The sequence below is a fragment of the Malus sylvestris genome, chromosome 3 (assembly GCF_916048215.2).
Source record: "Malus sylvestris chromosome 3, drMalSylv7.2, whole genome shotgun sequence".
Classification (NCBI taxonomy): domain Eukaryota; kingdom Viridiplantae; phylum Streptophyta; class Magnoliopsida; order Rosales; family Rosaceae; genus Malus; species Malus sylvestris.
This window is the reverse complement of record NC_062262.1, coordinates 36,270,715-36,289,707: the sequence shown is the minus strand read 5'-3', so window position 1 is coordinate 36,289,707 and position 18,993 is coordinate 36,270,715. Positions and strand designations below refer to the sequence as shown.

The 18,993-nt window shown below is 39.4% G+C and overlaps 2 protein-coding genes across 4 annotated transcripts in view; one reads left to right on the top strand and one right to left on the bottom strand.

Moving 5' to 3' along the window:
* The window catches only part of LOC126617238 (uncharacterized), an 88,260-nt gene that overhangs the window by 31,745 nt on the left and 37,522 nt on the right, over positions 1-18,993 (bottom strand). The gene's annotated exons all lie outside the window — the stretch shown is intronic.
* Positions 366-17,988, top strand: LOC126614651 (uncharacterized). Of its 3 annotated transcripts, none has more exons than XR_007620471.1 (2): positions 366-675; positions 1,361-1,382. XR_007620471.1 is itself a non-coding variant. In XM_050282299.1 (2 exons), the coding sequence occupies exon 2, from the start codon at positions 17,060-17,062 to the stop codon at positions 17,771-17,773; it is 714 nt and encodes a 237-aa protein (XP_050138256.1). In that variant the 5' UTR covers positions 366-530; positions 16,532-17,059; the 3' UTR covers positions 17,774-17,988. The 3 variants fall into 3 exon arrangements, 2 of the variants coding, with proteins under 2 accessions (XP_050138256.1, XP_050138257.1); XM_050282299.1 differs by lacking the exon at positions 1,361-1,382 and adding an exon at positions 16,532-17,988 and having other exon boundaries at positions 366-530; XM_050282300.1 differs by lacking the exon at positions 1,361-1,382 and adding an exon at positions 16,532-17,988.

The following is an 18,993-nucleotide window of genomic DNA, read 5'->3' as shown; positions in this document are numbered from 1 at the left end:
ATTGGGCATGAATAATTGATCAACGACGAGATAAAGAGTTGGTCAGTGGCGACAGTTTCTGGAATGACAACCAGAATCAAGTCTGGTTGTGTAATTTTTTCAAGTTTGTAAATTTTGTATTTGAGGGTAAAATGGTAAGTTTGTGGGACAAAATTTCGAAGTTGGGTGTGAAAAGATGATTAATGGGTTTAAATAAAATTTCCCATTAACAACTTCCCCTGGAGTAGGGTGGGTTGGAAAAACCGAAAACTGAACCGAGGCCGAAAAAACCAAACTGAAAAACAAATCGAACCAAAACGACGTCGTTTTATGATATTTTATTAATTAATAATCCTAATTCTAAAACACCACCGTTTTACCCTGAGTGTAACCTAAACCTAGGTCTTCCTCCTCTCTCGGTCTCTCCTGTTTTCTCACTTCCCAGTTCGCGCAGCCTCCTCTCTCTCTCGGTCTTCAATTCAATCACTCTCTCAAACTCTATCTCTCATTCCCAGCGGCGGCCATTCTCACTCTCTCAATCACAGCAAAAGGTTAGTCTCACTCACACTCTCACGTTTAATTTTCTGTTCTACATTCAAACCAAACCTCTATAGCCCGAGTCTTAAACAAAGTTAGAGCATTGGGCGAGTTATTACTTCTTTCATCGGCAATCGGCGTCAGTCGGAAGTGACTCAGGTGCTTAAAAAATTCTCTGTTATTTCTTGTTCGAAAACTTCGATTTAAACACATGTGTTTCCCCCAATTCATTTCTTCATTCAATTTGTTTAAAATTAGGGTTTTTCTTCCATTGTTTTATATATGATTGTATTGAATTTTGGTTAATATTACCCAATATATTTAAAAATTTGATCTTTTTTTGTTTGTTTGTGAATGGCTAAATACCTGTTGGGATCAAAATGTGCAGAAAAATTAATTCTATGATTAACAAAGTGATATGTGTTCATTCTTTGTTGTGAAAATTGGGGCTTGTCAAGCCTTTCAATCTCTTAATGTGAGTTGGAGGGTTTATTCACGATCCAAGAAATCTGAAAATCTGTGGAGAATTATAGTTGGAAGTTGTTCAGTGTGATATAACTCCTTTCGGAGACGTATGGGGCTCTTTTCGACATTACATTAGTCGGGGAGGTTGTAGACTGTTTCTTAAGCTTATTGACTATTCCAGTAATCCTAGATTCTTTTCGGAATACCATTATTTTGAATTCTGAAATCTCCGATCGTCTTCCTTTTGGTTATATTTGCTTGGCCAGTGTGAGTTGGAATTCTATGCAATTGATATGTTTTCTTGTCAAACACCTTTAATACAGTCTCAATCCAGCAAAATTTGATATGTTTAACACTCACACTCTCACGTGTAATACAGTTTTAGAGGTTTAAGTGTATATATAGCCGATCCCACTCAGTGACTTGGATTTTCCAAGTCTCCAACCGAGAAGTTTTCCTCACTCGGAAAATTAAGGGAACACTACCCCAACCTACATGCTCCACTCAGAAAGCTTCAACATACAAGCTTCAACAAAAGAAAATTCAAAGAACTTAGCGAAGAAGGCTTTGGTGTTTTTAACACAGTACGTTGAAATGAAGGAAAGCTTATTTATTGATATCCCCAATAAGTTACAAATATGTACATATATATGAGTCAAAATAAACACACAAGAGGGAGCCTTCATAAAGGTTGCTTAGGAGAAGTCTCAGCAGTCGGTAGAACCCCAGAAAGAGAAGGCACCGGAGGGGGATCATTTGGAGCCTCAGTACTGGACAGAACCCTAGAAGGAGGAGGCATCAGAGGTTGATCATTTGGAGCTTCATTACGCGGTACAGCCCCAGAAGACGAAGGCAATAAATGCCTTTGGAACAAACCCACAAATCTCTGATGATCAAGTAAAACCTGACCATCAGTTTCCTTCATCTGGTCAAGCTTCCTCTTCATGTTTGTAGCATAGTCATGTGCGAGCCGGTGCAACTGTTTATTCTCATACTTGAGCCCCCTAATCTCCTGTTTGAGACTCATCACTTCAGCCGCCAATGATTCAACTTGGCGGGTTCGAGCAAATAGGCGTTGGGCCATATTAGACACAGAACCTGCACACTGAACACTGAGAGCCAGCGAATCCTTAACAGCTAACTCATCAGACCGTTTGGAAAGTAGTCTGTTATCTTTGGGAGTGAGAAGGTTCCTGGACACCACCGCAGCGGTCATATCATTCTTCATCACGGAATCCCCAACGGTAAGAGGACCGGTAGGGGAGACGAAGGATGGGCGCCATATGTTGTCTGGAGAAGGCGGGGCTGCCTCTTCAACAAGGTTCAAGTCAAAACGACGGTCGGAGGGGCCAGACATTTTCAAAGTTGTTGAAGAGAGAAGAGGTCGGACAAATCAAGATCTTAGAAGTGCAAGAATGAAGCTTCTACTGGTGGAGATTCAAGTGTGCTTTGGAACTTAATGCCAGCCCTTATAAAAATCTGCACTAGACGGAGCTTCAGAAATCGAAGAGGCGCCTGCTCAGAAATCGAAGAGGCGTTTGCTTTCTCAAAAGCTGGGCTGCTTAGAGATCACGAGGGTTGATCTCAGAAATCGAAGAGGCGTTTGCTTTCTCAAAAGTTGGGCTGCTCAAAGACCACGAAGGCCGATCTCAGAAATCGAAGAGGCACCTACTTTTCCAGCCTTGTCAGCACCTGTCACACGCACACTCAGCTTTGCGGAAATTATGGGCATTCTGTCGAAGACTTCTGGGGAAGTAGAAAACACATGAATCTTACTGTTCAATCACCCACTTCCCACACGCAACAATAGCTCATGGGTACCACAGATAACTTTGCCAAAGTTGAGCACGTGAAGCTTGCAGCTCCCACTACATCGCTCTGACCAAGAAGGGTAAAAGAATAGCAAAGAAACAGCACTAACAAAGTTTAGACCCATAAATTTTGAAGGTTTAGCTACCATATTATTACCCACAAGGGTAAAGGAACAGTACCACTGCTGGATAATTGGAAAGTCCCTGTGTGTCAACCTCTGTGCTTCGTGGCAAGGTAGACTCGCAAACATGCCCAACCTTTACTCACATTCGAGAAAACACTCCCAATAAGATTGCTTGCTCCAAAATCGAAGAGGCACCGTCCTCCGAATCTCGAGAGCCAGACTCCCAACATGACTAATTTCTTAAAAATCGAAGAGAGGGTAAAGGAACAGTACCATTGCTGGATAATTGGAAAGTCCCTGTGTGTCAACCTCTGTGCTTCGTGGCAAGATAGACTAGCAAACATGCCCAACCTTTACTCACATTCGAGAAAACACTCCCAACAAGATTGCTTGCTCCAAAATCGAAGAGGCACCGCCCTCCGAATCTCGAGAGCCAGACTCCCAACATGATTACTTTCTCAAAAATCGAAGAGACTGCTCCCCGAATCTTCGAGAGCCAGACCCCCAGCATGATTGCTTTCTCAAAAATCGATGAGGTATCGTTCTCCGAATCAATCGAAGAGGCGCTCGCTTTCTCAAAAGCTGGGCTGCTCAGAGACCACGAGGGCCGATCTCAGAAATCGAAGAGGCACCTACTTTTCTAGCCTTGTCAGCACCTGTCACACGCACACTCAGCTTTGCAGAAATTATGGGCATTCTGTCGAAGACTTCTGGTGAAGTAGAAAGCACATGAATCTTACTGTTTAATCACCCACTTCCCACACGCAACAATAGCTCATGGGTACCACAGATAACTTTGCCAAAGTTCTCTGCCAAAGTTGAGCACGTGAAGCTTGCAGCTCCCACTACATCGCTCTGACCAAGAAAGGTAAAAGAATAGCAAAGAAACAGCACTAACAAAGTTTAGACACATAAATTTTGAAGGTCTAGCTACCATATTATTACCCACAAGGGTAAAGGAACAGTACCACTGCTGGATAATTGGAAAGTCCCTGTGTGTCAACCTCTGTGCTTCGTGGCAAGGTAGACTAGCAAACATGCCCAACCTTTACTCACATTTGAGAAAACACTCCCAACAAGATTGCTTGCTCCAAAATCGAAGAGGCACCGTCCTCCGAATCTCGAGAGCCAGACTCCCAACATGACTACTTTCTCAAAATCGAAGAGAGGGTAAAGGAACAGTACCATTGATGGATAATTGGAAAGTCCCTGTGTGTCAACCTTTGTGCTTCGTGGCAAGGTAGACTAGCAAACATGCCCAACCTTTACTCACATTCGAGACAACACTCCCAACAAGATTGCTTGCTCCAAAATCGAAGAGGCACCGTCCTCCGAATCTCGAGAGCCAGACTCCCAACATGATTACTTCCTCAAAAATCGAAGAGACACTGCTCTCCGAATCTCGAGAGCCAGACCCCCAGCATGATTGCTTTCTCAAAAATCGAAGAGACATCATTCTCCGAATCTCGAGAGCCAGATACCACAGACCACTTTTTTCAAAGTGCTCTGACAGAGTTAAAACATGTGAAACTGGCAGCTCCCACTACCGTGCTATGACCAAGCAGGGTAAAGGAATAGCATTACTACTTCTTGTTAGGGAGACTCCTATATATGTCGACCTCCATCCCCAACGGACAGGCAGACCTGCAAAAATGCTCAACCCTTCATCATATCTGAGAGGGCACTCCCAACGAAGCCTTTCGAAATATTCAGTTTTCTTTCCCCCCGATAATACCTATGCAAACAAGCTATACTAGAGCAAGAATATCTCATATCATCAGGGTTAAAAGCAAGAGTATCCCATATCATGCTTTTTCCCTGTCTTTTCCTTTGGCCTTGTTTTTACCTGCAAGACAAGGAGAAAGAGAGCAATCAGTCAGCACTTGGAATCAAGCTTCCAGCCAGGAACTGACTCCTTGGAACCCCTTACCTGATTACTTACCTGGCATTGCTCTCGAGTACTCATCTTCAACATCTTATGTTTCCAGGGAAGATTCCGCATCTGCTTGAGGAACAGATAGGGCAAGTGCGAAGGATACAAGGAAGCATGTGGAGACAAGCGTAACAGCACACGTGCCGATACATCCATTACTCTGTCAAAAGCAAAAGTATCCCATATCAGCAGGGTGGAACGTACTCTAGATTTGATGGACTTGTTTTGACCCTCAAATTCTCCAGTCGGCCTTATACTCTGGAGGAAACCAGAAAACCCTTCAGCTCAGTTCAAGAATAAGCCTGTGGAAAGTTACTTCTTCAAAAGCAAAAGTATCTCATATCATCTCTTCTCATTTTTCTTCTCTTTATCCTTCATGTTGCTGCAAGATGGGGAGAAGGTGAACAATCAGTCGGAGCTCTGATTGCTTACCTTGTCTGTCACCTCTTTCAGCAGACCCCCTAGCTCGGCGACTTGGGGGACTCTGATCGGATCATATTTATATATATTTTTACTTCAAATTCACTCGTCTTTTCTTGGTTAGTTCCTTATATTTTTGAGCTATTTACGTTATTTTTGTGTTTATAGGATTTGTTATGCAAAGAAAATAAAAATAGCACAAATGAGTTTTAAGTAATAAACAGAAAATTGTGGAACACGGGTGGACCACGAGAAAAATAATGGAGAGCATAAAATATATATATATATATATAATATATATACATATATAATATATAGATATATATATAAATATAATATATAGATATATATATATATATATATATATAAATATATATATATATAAAATATATATATTTATATTTATAATTGGGTTGGTGAAAGAAATAAAATAAAAAGAAAGGAATGAAATGGAATAGAGTTGGTGAGGATTTGAATAGGAAATGGAATAGAGTTGGTGAGAGTGAGGGAGAGACAGAATAAAAGAAGGGAGAGAAGTGAAGGAGACTAGGGGGAGAGCTGCCTTTGGCAGCTTATAGGAAAGAAAATAATAAAAAAAAAAGGAAAATAAGTCAGACGGGGTCAGAGAGGATAGAGAGACGTGGGGGACTGACACGGGAACAGAGGGGAGAAGAGGAGAAGCTGCCAGATAGAAGAGAGGACAGAAGCAGACGCGGGGAGAGAGGTGAGCACGGGCAGCAGAAAGAGGGAGAGGAGAGTCAGACGTGAGAAGCAGACTGACAGAAACAGAAGCAGCAGAAGGCATACGGGGAGAGAGAGGAGAGACTGGCGTGACTGGCAGAGGTCAGACGGGTTGGGTGGAAAACAAGCGGGAAGTACAGTGCCAGTGAAGAAAGCAGCAAAGCTGCCTTGGGCAGTTTTAAACAGAAAAGGCACGGACTGAGCACTGAAGCACTCTCCTCTTTCGGTTAAATCTTTCCAAACTTATATTTTACTTTTGGTTTAATTTGATAATAATGTGTAACTAAATTTATTTTGGCTAGAGGTTAATTCAAAATCATGAATATATTTGTAATATGAATTGATTATCTTCAGTTGTGATTTCTGAGTTGTGATTTAATTTGCTTAACTGCTTGATTGATAACTTATTTTTGTATGTCGATTAAGAATGCATACTTAATTTACATGCATGAATTTGATGCTAGAATATAAGTGAATTTCACCTAATCGTTATGAACTTATATTCACAAGTAGTAAAGGTTGCTAGTCACAATCACGTTAAGTAAATTCTTGGCATAAGTTTCATGCAAATCATAGTAACAAGTGCCTCGTCAATGCTTATGTTTTTCATAGAACTTAATGATTCTTGCTTGTATCTCTATTATGCAATTCATGTAGGGAACTTGTAGGGAATGTTTTGGGTTGTTGTATGCAATCATCCAACCCAATAACTTGTGGAAAAACTGAGAGTTAATTAGTGCAATTCACGGTTAATTTGGGGCGTTGAGATTTACAATTTATTGAAAGAACAACTGAAAATCAATTTAGGTTGCATATGTGTCATGTGTGGAGAAGAACCCTCTAGCTAGTCTGTCACCTATCATTTCACCTTAATTTCATGTTTTTGTAAATTCTGTAATTTATTTAAGTTTAATTTACTTTTCATCAAAACCAAACCCCCCATTATTAAATTATATTATTTAGTTAGTTTTCATTGTTTTTAGTCTTTTAATTCAATTTCCGTCCATTTCAATTCCTAGTGTCTATTTTGATTGTTTTTATTATTTTGAGTCATTTTAAGTGTGTTTCGAATTATTAGAGTTTTTAGCCTAGTTTTGTGTCCTTGAGTCTTGTTTAATATTTTTAACTTTGTTTTTTTTATGTTTTTAAGAGGTTTTAGCAAGCCCTCCTAATCCCCGGCCTAGAACGATACCCTACTTATACTTATACTACAATTGTCAAAAGAGGGTTTAATTTGTGTGTCAAGTAATTCTCGCATCAAATTTTGGCGCCGTTGCCGGGGATTAGCAACTTTGCTAATCCTTTTATTTTTGTTTTTGCTTATGTTTATTTGTGTTTGTGTATGTTACTTTTGATATTTGATTTATTTTTCTTTCTTTGAATTGAGGTACAAATGGAGCAAGACCTGGATTCTACTAGCTTTCAAGATCTATTGGCACAGCTCACTGCTCAATTAACTCATAATGCCGAACGGACCACAATGCCAAGTGTCCCTACATTTGATGTGCCCTATGGGCAAGGATATCAAGGTCCTCAATTTTCTGCCAATGAAGATGTTTGGGGATATCAAGGTCATAACCAATCAAGGGGCAACATGTTTTCCAATGCTTACAATTCTGATTGGAGAGGTAATTCAGATTACATGTGGGGAGAACCTCAACAATTCCAACAAGGTGGATATTGGCAGCAAGAAGACGCGTTCTATTCAAGACCTATGCAGCCACCACAGCATCCCCCACCACAATTCCAATCGAATCAAAGTATGCCCGTGGATTATAATCAAATGCTTGAAGAATTAATTTCTTCGGTACAGGGTTCACAAAAAGAAGAACAATTGCCGTCATCGGAAGAGTTCTATCAGCGGCCATATGAACCGTCACAGCCACCACAACATTCAACCCAATTCAATTCAGGTACATCCTTGGTTAATGATACACTTAATAATTTACTCACCTCTTTGAATCAGGGAGTAGAAAATCAAAACCAGGAGATGCAAGACCGAGTCAGAAGAGTGGACGAATTGGATATGCATGTTGGGCAGATTATGGAATTCATGGCACAGATTCAAGAGCAAAGTGATGTCTCCAATTCAACCATTGCAAATTCAAAGGCAGAAGTTAAAATCGATGAAGCCATCACTTTGGAAGGTGACATGGAGGATGAAGCTGTCCCAGAACCATCCAAACACAGCCCGAACAGGGATGAATTACTGCTACAAGCAGAAGATGAGGAGGACGACCTGGGCAGTTTAGAAGAATTCTTGCGGCAAACTCCGGAAGTCCATATGTCATCCAACTCAGGTGAGGAAGTTCCCATTTCATTTCATTCTAATGATATTCCTATTCTTGGTGCAACAAAGCAGGTCCTAGATCGTGTTGAATATTTCAAAGGCCTTTGTTTCCCAAGAAAAATGATTCAAGAGAATGAAGTGGTGGAAGCATGTCAAGAATACATCCAAGGGGCTGTGCATGAGACAATCAAGCCCAAAGCAGTTGAGTTTGATGACCCGGGACAAGCCACAACCATCATAGTAAACCTGGCCAAGTTCAAAGTCCCGGAAATGTTCAAAAATGTGGTGTTTGTCATTGAGTTTGTGCCTGAAAAAGAAAGTAAGCCATCTTCTCCAATTTTAATTTTTATTTATACTAACATTTTTCTGATTTTGATGATTCAGGCACCCACTCTTGAATTTAAACCATTGCCGAATCATTTCAAGTATCATCTCCCATTAAAAGATAAATTCCATGCTTTGGAGCCGATGGGAGTTTAAAAGGAAAGATTCGTCCGGCTAAAGACGTTAAATCAAGCGCTTCTTGGGAGGCAACCCAAGCATTCAACGAAGGGAGACTTTGAAATTGCTCAACAAATCTTTTTCCGATCAGATTTGCTTTCCTAAACCCTTCTCTTTACTGCATTTATTTTACCTTGTTTAAGTTCATTAACTGTTAGTTTACTTGCGTGTGAATCTTGTTTAGGGTAGATAAAGTCTCTTTACATTAATTTACATATATAAAAAAAAAAAAATAATAATAATAAAAAAATAAAAAAAAAAAGATAAAATTTAAAATTAATGATAAAAAAAAAATATAAAAAAAAATAAAAAAATAAAAAAAAAAAAACATAAAAGTACAAATATTTTACAATGATGTAAACTAATAGTATTCATTGGTCGGGTGGTGCTTCAGTAGTAGGCGGGGCTTCAGCAGTCGGCGGGGCCACAGAAGGAGGAGGCAGCAGAGGTTGATCAGTTGGAGCTTCACTACGTGGTGCCGCTCCAGAAGACGAAGGCAGATGTTGTTGGAACAATCCCACAAACCTTCGATGATCAAGTAAAATTTGACCATCGGTGTCCTGCATCTGGTCAATCTTCCTCTTCATGCTGGTGGCATAGCTGTGTGCGAGCTTGTGCAATTCCTTATTCTCATGCTTGAGCCCTTTGATCTCTTGCTTGAGACTCTGTATTTCAGCCACCAAGGATTCAACGTGACGGGTTCGGGCATATAGGCGTTGGGCCATGTTGGACACGGAACCGGCACACTGCACGCTAAGAGCCAGAGACTCCTTAACCGCCAATTCATCAGATCGTCTAGCGAGTAGTCTGTTATCTCTGGGGGTGACAAGGTTCCGGGCCACCACCGCAGCGGTCATGTCATTTTTCATCACCGAATCCCCAACGGTAAGAGGACCTGTAGGAGATATGAAAGATGGACGCCATATGTTGTCTGGTGAAGGCGGGGCTGCCTCTTCACCACGGTTCAAGTCAAAACGACGATCGGAAGGGCCAGACATTTTTCAGAGGTGGTGAAGAAAGAAGAGAGTCGGACTGGTTAAGATTTCGGAAGTGCAAGAAGGGAGTGTTTACTGGAGGGAGCTCAAGTGCGTTGTGGAACACAATTAGCGCCTCTATAAAAAGAAGAAATCGGAGAGGCACTCCTCAGAAATCGATGAAGCGTCCTCTCGCAAATCGAAGAGTCGGGGCTCCTTTCTCAAAAGCCGGATTCTTTTCTCAAAAGAGGCGTTTCATTTCTAAAAAAATGGGCTTGCTCAGAAACCACGAGCCGAACCCCGGATTTCAAAAGATCAATTTGTCCAGACGTGTCGTCACTTGTCACACGTAAATTGCTTTGCGAAATTCTCGGGCAGTTTGTCGAAGCACCAATTCAGAAATCGAAGAGGGAAATTCAACAGTCAAAGACACGCTAGCTTTCTCAAAAGCTGGGCTTCAACCCACGGGCAAATCTTCTTTTCCAGATTTATCCGCACGTGTCACATGCTACCTCTACAATCGACGTTGCTCAGAGCTCGAAGCGCCGATTCCAGATATCAATGAGGAATCTGCTTTGCGGAAATTACGGGCAGCTTTGTCAGAAAGCGCGTAATTTGTACTATTCATCCATCCACCGGCTGCCGACAATGAGTGAGAGAACAGTTCCGGTTGTGAAAAAAAAAAAGCCCTATAAGTTTCTACCTTCGCCTTCCACAGCAAAGGCACACCCTCTTAGCACTTCTTCATCTCCGAAAATGCATTCCCAAAGAATCCTCTCGAGTCACTCAGTGTTCCTCATTCCTTGGGATACTCTTGCGAACAACCCATTCAAAGCAAAAGTATTTCATATCATAAAGGTTGAAAGCAAGAGTATCTCATATCATGCTTTCTCCATGTCCTTCTCCTTGTCTTTGTTTTCCGACAAGGAGAAGGAGAGCAATCAGCCAGCATTTGGTATCAATCTTCCGATCTGGAGCCAACTGCCTGGAACCCCTTCCTGATTGCTTACCTAGCCTTGCTCTCGAGTACTCATCTTCATCATTTTGTGTTTTCTCTTCGTCTACCACATCTGCCTGGGGGACAGTAAGGGAAGTGAAAATGATACCTCGAAGCATGTGGAGACAATTCAGCTAGGGACAAGGAGAAAGAAAGCAAGAGGTGGGCACTTGGAAAGATTGAAGAAAGAATCAGACCAAAACAGCTACCTTGTGCCTGCCCGCCATGCAGAGGAAACAAGCAGAGAAGAATGCAGACTGTGCAATCCTCGCTCAGAATTCCAAATCAGTTCAAGAGGAAAGCTGTGGAAAGTCAACAAGCGGCCAATGATCACCTATTAGTTCTTTTCATTGTCTTTTATTTTCATTTTCAATTTTTAGTTTGCATTTTTTTTACATTTTCTTGCGTGCTTAACTGAATTATTTCTTTTCTTTGCAGGAACTTTTGGTTATTTCCACCCTTGAAGTTGATTGCAGAATTTTAGCTTGGGGGGTCATCGCTTGATTTTACTGCAAATTAGGGAAGTTTTCAGTCCAATTGCTTTATTTTGTTTTTTTTATTATTTTGTTTATTTTATTTATTTTTGCATTATAGTGTTTTCTGACATTGGGGACAATGTCCAGTTTAAGTATGGGGGTAAAGGGTAAAAATGACCAAATTGAAATTTTTTGTACCTTCAACTTCGAACTGGTTTCATTTGTTTCTGTGTTGTTGCTTTTTATTTTTTAGTTTTGTTTTCTCTATAAAAAAAAAAAAAAAAAAAAAAAAAAAAACGGAAAATTTAAAAATCCAAAAAATATTGTCTTGTTTTCCTTATTGTTTTGAATTAGATTTTTGTTAGTTTCCCGACCCAATGATATAATTGGATAAAATTTGAACCATGATCATCAAGAACTTAGTTAACATGTGTTTTGTGAAATTCCTAATTCTCGTATTAGTTTTGTACATGTTTGATCATCTTTGAAAAACCAAATGCACATAGCCTTGTTGATGTGAAACTAAAGCATGACTTAAAGCTTCATATGTGAATTTAGTGACCATATACATCCCATGTGAGTTTTTGAGCCTATTGAAAGTGTGTGCATTTTTCATACACTCCTATTCTTTCATGTGTGATGAACTTATGTGAGATATATCTCTAGAACTTGCGTAACGATCTTTCGAAATGTTTATCATTGATTGCATGAACTTGGAAATGATAGAGGCATTAGGTTTACCACCATGGCCCAAATAACCATGTTTCCCAACAGAAAAATGATATCATTAGATTGCCAATTTGAGCCGTGTTTGTTGAGCCTTTTATTTCTTATCACCAGATATGTCTACCCTTATACCTGAAACATTTTTTTTCTTACCCTTTCCAAGCGAGCAATGCGAGATTGTCTTATGAGAAACGTTTGTGAAGTACTTTGAAGGTGTTTGGCAAATGAATAAGTGTGGGGGTATTTCATGTTTGTAAAAATAAAAATTAAAAAAAAAAAAAAAAAAAAAAAAAAGAAAATAGAAGAAAAGAAAAAGAAAAAGAAAGATTGTATACAAAGAAAATAAAAAGTTTTTAAAGTTTCAGTTTAAGGGTGTGATTGGAGGTATCAGAAGAATCGTTGGAGAGCTTGAGTTCTTATAAATCTAAAGAAAAGAATTGCTTGCAATGTAGCTTGGAACTTGTGTTTTCCTATTCTTTCATTTCAATAACCCTATCCCTAAGCCTCATTACATCCAATAAAAGTCCTCTTGATTTAAGTTTTGCAATTATGACTGTGGAGAAGTGATCGTTATGCAAGCTTATGGTAGAAATTTCACATTTGATTCTTTGAGCGAAACACATTAAAACTAAACACATGTGTGATTGAGTGCATATCCAGTGAGAAGGTCGCTAGTTTGCATATGATGATTTTAAAAATAAAAACTTGAAATTGCATTAGCATGGCTATCTCACACACTACACTTTAAGGATGATTTAAAGATTACTGCTAACATTTGAATTAGGAAGATGAACTTGGATTATTTTGTTTGGTGCTAGCCATGGTTCTTGATGATTTATATTTTCAAATGAAATTCTATGAGGGTCACATAGGGGGAAACTAATGTTTTTCATGTTATTACTTTTTCATGTTTTCTTTGTTTTGCTCGAGGACTAGCAAAAGCTAAGTGTGGGGGTATTTGATCGGATCATATTTATATATATTTTTACTTCAAATTCACTCGTCTTTTCTTGGTTAGTTCCTTATATTTTTGAGCTATTTACGTTATTTTTGTGTTTATAGGATTTGTTATGCAAAGAAAATAAAAATAGCACAAATGAGTTTTAAGTAATAAACAGAAAATTGTGGAACACGGGTGGACCACGAGAAAAATAATGGAGAGCATAAAATATATATATATATATAATATATATACATATATAATATATAGATATATATATAAATATAATATATAGATATATATATATATATAAATATATATATATATAAAATATATATATTTATATTTATAATTGGGTTGGTGAAAGAAATAAAATAAAAAGAAAGGAATGAAATGGAATAGAGTTGGTGAGGATTTGAATAGGAAATGGAATAGAGTTGGTGAGGATTTGAATAGGAAATGGAATAGAGTTGGTGAGAGTGAGGGAGAGACAGAATAAAAGAAGGGAGAGAAGTGAAGGAGACTGGGGGGAGAGCTGCCTTTGGCAGCTTATAGGAAAGAAAATAATAAAAAAAAAGGAAAATAAGTCAGACGGGGTCAGAGAGGATAGAGAGACGTGGGGGACTGACACGGGAACAGAGGGGAGAAGAGGAGAAGCTGCCAGATAGAAGAGAGGACAGAAGCAGACGCGGGGAGAGAGGTGAGCACGGGCAGCAGAAAGAGGGAGATGAGAGTCAGACGTGAGAAGCAGACTGACAGAAACAGAAGCAGCAGAAGGCATACGGGGAGAGAGAGGAGAGACTGGCGTGACTGGCAGAGGTCAGACGGGTTGGGTGGAAAACAAGCGGGAAGTACAGTGCCAGTGAAGAAAGCAGCAAAGCTGCCTTGGGCAGTTTTAATCAGAAAAGGCACGGACTGAGCACTGAAGCACTCTCCTCTTTCGGTTAAATCTTTCCAAACTTATATTTTACTTTTGGTTTAATTTGATAATAATGTGTAACTAAATTTATTTTGGCTAGAGGTTAATTCAAAATCATGAATATATTTGTAATATGAATTGATTATCTTCAGTTGTGATTTCTGAGTTGTGATTTAATTTGCTTAACTGCTTGATTGATAACTTATTTTTGTATGTCGATTAAGAATGCATACTTAATTTACATGCATGAATTTGATGCTAGAATATAAGTGAATTTCACCTAATCGTTATGAACTTATATTCACAAGTAGTAAAGGTTGCTAGTCACAATCACGTTAAGTAAATTCTTGGCATAAGTTTCATGCAAATCATAGTAACAAGTGCCTCGTCAATGCTTATGTTTTTCATAGAACTTAATGATTCTTGCTTGTATCTCTATTATGCAATTCATGTAGGGAACTTGTAGGGAATGTTTTGGGTTGTTGTATGCAATCATCCAACCCAATAACTTGTGGAAAAACTGAGAGTTAATTAGTGCAATTCACGGTTAATTTGGGGCGTTGAGATTTACAATTTATTGAAAGAACAACTGAAAATCAATTTAGGTTGCATATGTGTCATGTGTGGAGAAGAACCCTCTAGCTAGTCTGTCACCTATCATTTCACCTTAATTTCATGTTTTTGTAAATTCTGTAATTTATTTAAGTTTAATTTACTTTTCATCAAAACCAAACCCCCCATTATTAAATTATATTATTTAGTTAGTTTTCATTGTTTTTAGTCTTTTAATTCAATTTCCGTCCATTTCAATTCCTAGTGTCTATTTTGATTGTTTTTATTATTTTGAGTCATTTTAAGTGTGTTTCGAATTATTAGAGTTTTTAGCCTAGTTTTGTGTCCTTGAGTCTTGTTTAATATTTTTAACTTTGTTTTTTTTATGTTTTTAAGAGGTTTTAGCAAGCCCTCCTAATCCCCGGCCTAGAACGATACCCTACTTATACTTATACTACAATTGTCAAAAGAGGGTTTAATTTGTGTGTCAAGTAATTCTCGCATCAAATTTTGGCGCCGTTGCCGGGGACTTGGGGGACTCCTACTACATGGTTTGTATCGCGCTTGACCAAGCCTGAAACTACAAGTAAGCTTCAAGTGAAATTGATACATTACCTTGTGCATCTCCACCAGTTAAAGATACCACCCCTGGATGGAGGAAGAGTACTTTCAGAGAAGATGCCACATCTACCTATGAGACAGATAAGGCAAGTCAAGACGACATCACACTCCGATACTTAGAAGTTTCGTGATTACGAGATCATTCTCCCATAATATTTCCTAATGTCATTTGTAATAAATCATTCACTTGTACTCACTAAAGGAGAGCTTGAACCTATGTACTTGTGTAAACCCTTCACAATTAATGAGAACTCTTCTATTCCGTGGACGTAGCCAATCTGGGTGAACCACGTACATCTTGTGTTTGCTTTCCTATCTCTATCCATTTATATACTTATCCACACTAATGACCGGAGCAATCTAGCGAAGATCACAAAAAGCGACCGTTTTCGCTACCTAGGATCTATCTTGCAAGAGAACGGAGAATTAGATGGAGATCTCAACCATAGAATACGAGCTGGATGGATGAAGTGTAAGAGTGCATCCGGCGTGTTGTGTGACCGTCGTAGGCCACTGAAGCTCAAAGGAAAATTTTATAGGACGGCAATAAGGCCAGCGATGTTGTATGGCACAGAATGTTGGGCGGTGAAGCATCAACACGTACACAAAATGGGTGTAGCGGAGATGAGGATGCTTCGTGGGATGTGTGGGCACACGAGAAATGATAAGATTGGGAATGAGGATATCCGAGGTAAAGTAGGAGTAGCCGAAATTGTAGGAAAGATGAGAGAAAATCGGCTCTGGTGATTTGGACATGTGCAAAGAAGGCCGACTGACGCTCCGGTTCGAAGATGTGACTACGGGACAGAGGTTCAGGGCAGAAGGGGTAGAGGAAGACCTAGGAAAACTTTGGAAGAGACTCTAAGAAAAGACTTAGAGTACTTGGATCTAACGGAGGACATGACACAAAACCGAGCGCAATGGCGTTCTAGGATTCATATAGCCGACCCCACTTAGTGGGAAAAGGCTTTGTTGTTGTTATTGTTGTTGTTGTTGTTTAAGCTGGAGACTGAAAAGTACATGGACTGATCTGAGCCATGGAGGACTAAGAGTGAGAGGTTGCTTAGGATGGTGTCTGTTTGATTGGTAGGTAATCAAAGTGGCGAGTACTCTATGCCTTGCCTGATAAAATGGTAGCTATACGTTTTCTTTTTGTTTAGTATTTCTGGTTGGCTTTCGGTCAGTATTAACGAGAAGTATTTATATTTTTTCTCTGTTTTTATCTTTGAATGGGGAAGCAATTATGGTTTACCCTATATTAAATCACTGTTGTGAGGTCCTGATCTGATGAGTCCCTCTTGTAAGTTGAGGGTGCTGCATTTGTTGTTTATGTATAATGGGTTATGCTGCATTTGTTTATGTATAGTTCAATGCACGCTGTATGAGCTAGGAAATAGACTTGATTTTGTCTTCCAGATTTTGTCTTTATTTTGTATCATTGGCCTTCCGGATTTTAATTAACATTTACTTTTGTATATGTATGTAGTACTAACTACTATCCTCTTATTCATTTGTGTGAATTAGATGAAGTCAAAGGCTTCAAAGGTCCCAATGGCCTTAAGCTCAAGTTCAAACTCAATGAGATCAAAATGGCTGCAAGTTGTTTTCATTTTATGGTGAAATGGGACTTTGATTTTATTTATACTCCTTTGGAAGATGTATTACAAAATGGCTGCAGGTTGTTTTCTTTGAAACTTTTTTTTGCTATTTGGAGGAAAAAAAAAACCGAACCAGGCCGAAATTGAACCTAGAAAAATCGAATCGAATACAAACCGAACTGAACACAACCTGACAGAAAACCAAACCGAATCGAACCGAACCGAACCATCCCTACTCTAGAGAGCTGTCTCAAATCGTATTCCTACAAAGCTGAATTTATTTCGTCGCCACATTATTCCGAATCCAATATGCCCCTTTTGCCAAGAATATGAGGAGTCCATTGAACACAGTTTGCTTCTTTGCCCTTGGGTTCAGTATGTTTGGTTTGGCTCTAATGTTGGTTATTGTCCCAATGGACAAGCTATCACTACTTTCGATCAATGGTTACAGACTATGGATCAGAGGCAATATGCTACATCTTCACATAAGACATGCTTACTGGTACAAATTGGAGTTATTTGCTGGGAGATTTGGAAAGAGAGGAGCCATGCTTGCTTCAACCACACCAGTCCAAATCCTATTAGTGTGATTACCAAAAGCAAGCTTTTGTTTGGTGATATTTCTGCAAGGGTGTCTTTCCTACGCCATGCCTCCTCATTTGAATCACCACAACCTTCCCTCAATTGGCCCGCTCCCGCATCTCGTTTTTATAAAGTGAATGTGGACGGGGCTTGGACCACTTCTTTCCTTCGTGATTCAATGGGTTCGATGGTGGGAGGAGAAGCAAAGTTTTTATTACGTTCTACTGTCGAAGAGATTGAAGCGGAGGCTGTTTTGGCAAGAATGTTGTTGGCTCGGGAACATCAACTACAAGAAGTCATTATTGAAAGCGACTCAAAATCAGTTTTCAATGTTATCATTAATCGTCATTACAAAGGATCATGGCGCATTTTCCCGATAATTGCCGCCATTCGCCGCTTAGCTACTCACTTCTCCAATATCCGATGGACGTGGACTTCACGGTCCTCGAATCAAGCAGCGCATTTTGCTGCTAAACTGGCCAACTTGAGGGTGAGCACTTGTAGATGGGCGGCAACGCCCCCTCCCTCTTTGTTGATGGTTCTTTCACTCTACGGCTTACCGTGCCCTCCTATTACGGATGATTGAGGCCGGTGGAGATCCTCCACTCTCCTTTTGGTTGCCTTTTATGGCTTTTGGCAGTACCTCCTTTTCTGTCTGGGTTTCTTGTATTCCCTGTATGCTAAGGTTGTACTTTTCATCTCCCTGCTGGGAGTGAAGCTTTTGCATTTGTGGCTCCTCTGTTTTACTCCTTGTTAATGAAGTCCTGCTTTACCAAAAAATAGAAGATAAATTGATCACAATTATTAGTTGCCAACAAGAATATATAGTGGTCGCGACGCCCAAGTAGAGTTGACTTCTAGTCATGGTCCTATATATATATATCATTAATGTTAATTAAGAAGACTTTTAAAGTGAGACTCTTCAAGAATTATTTGTCACCTTACCGTTAAACATTAGTTTCCGTGTCAATATTAAAATATATTGTGTAAAAAACATAAAATGACATAAAGTTCATGGAGAGTTCCACTTTTGAGAATGTCTTCTTAGCATTTCTCATATATATTATAATATATATATATATCTTAGAGAAAATTTATTGCCATATATATGCAAATTAGTCTATATACAATGTATAGTTCGTTGGACCAGTTCAAACTTGAGGACCTTTCTGCCATATATATGCTAATTAGTCTATACAATATATAGTTCGATCGACCAGTTCAAACTTGAAGACTTTTCTAGCATACGCAGATATATATAAGTTTGGGTAAAGTACAAAAAATTACATCAACTATTAGTCTCACGACACTTTCATACCTCATCTTTTTAAAATGACAATGTCATACTTCATCTTACGAATTTGTGGCAATGTTATACCTCCGTCGGTTTTTCTGTTAGTTTCTCTGTTAAGTGTTGACGTGGCTAGATACAGGGTCACTCACTAATCCAACTGGCTTAAAATATAATTAAATATATTTTTTAATAATTAAAAAATAAAAAATATATATTAAATCTCTCTCTCTCCTTTCTCTCTCCTCTCTCTCTCTCTTCTCTGCATCCCCAAAACCCCTTCCCACATGTCCCCCCCCCCAACCTTCATCCACCATCCTCTCTCTCCCCTCTCTCTCTAGCATCTCCCTCTCCTTTCCACCGTAGTCTCCTTCTTCCCCAGTTCTCTTTCTTGCCGTGCCCAGAACCCCCCAAACCCACCTGGATTTTTTCATCCGCCCTCCTTTCTCGAATCTACCTGCAAGCTCCGACCCGCTTCCCTCTCCCACTACATTGCCCACCATCGATCTGTCGTC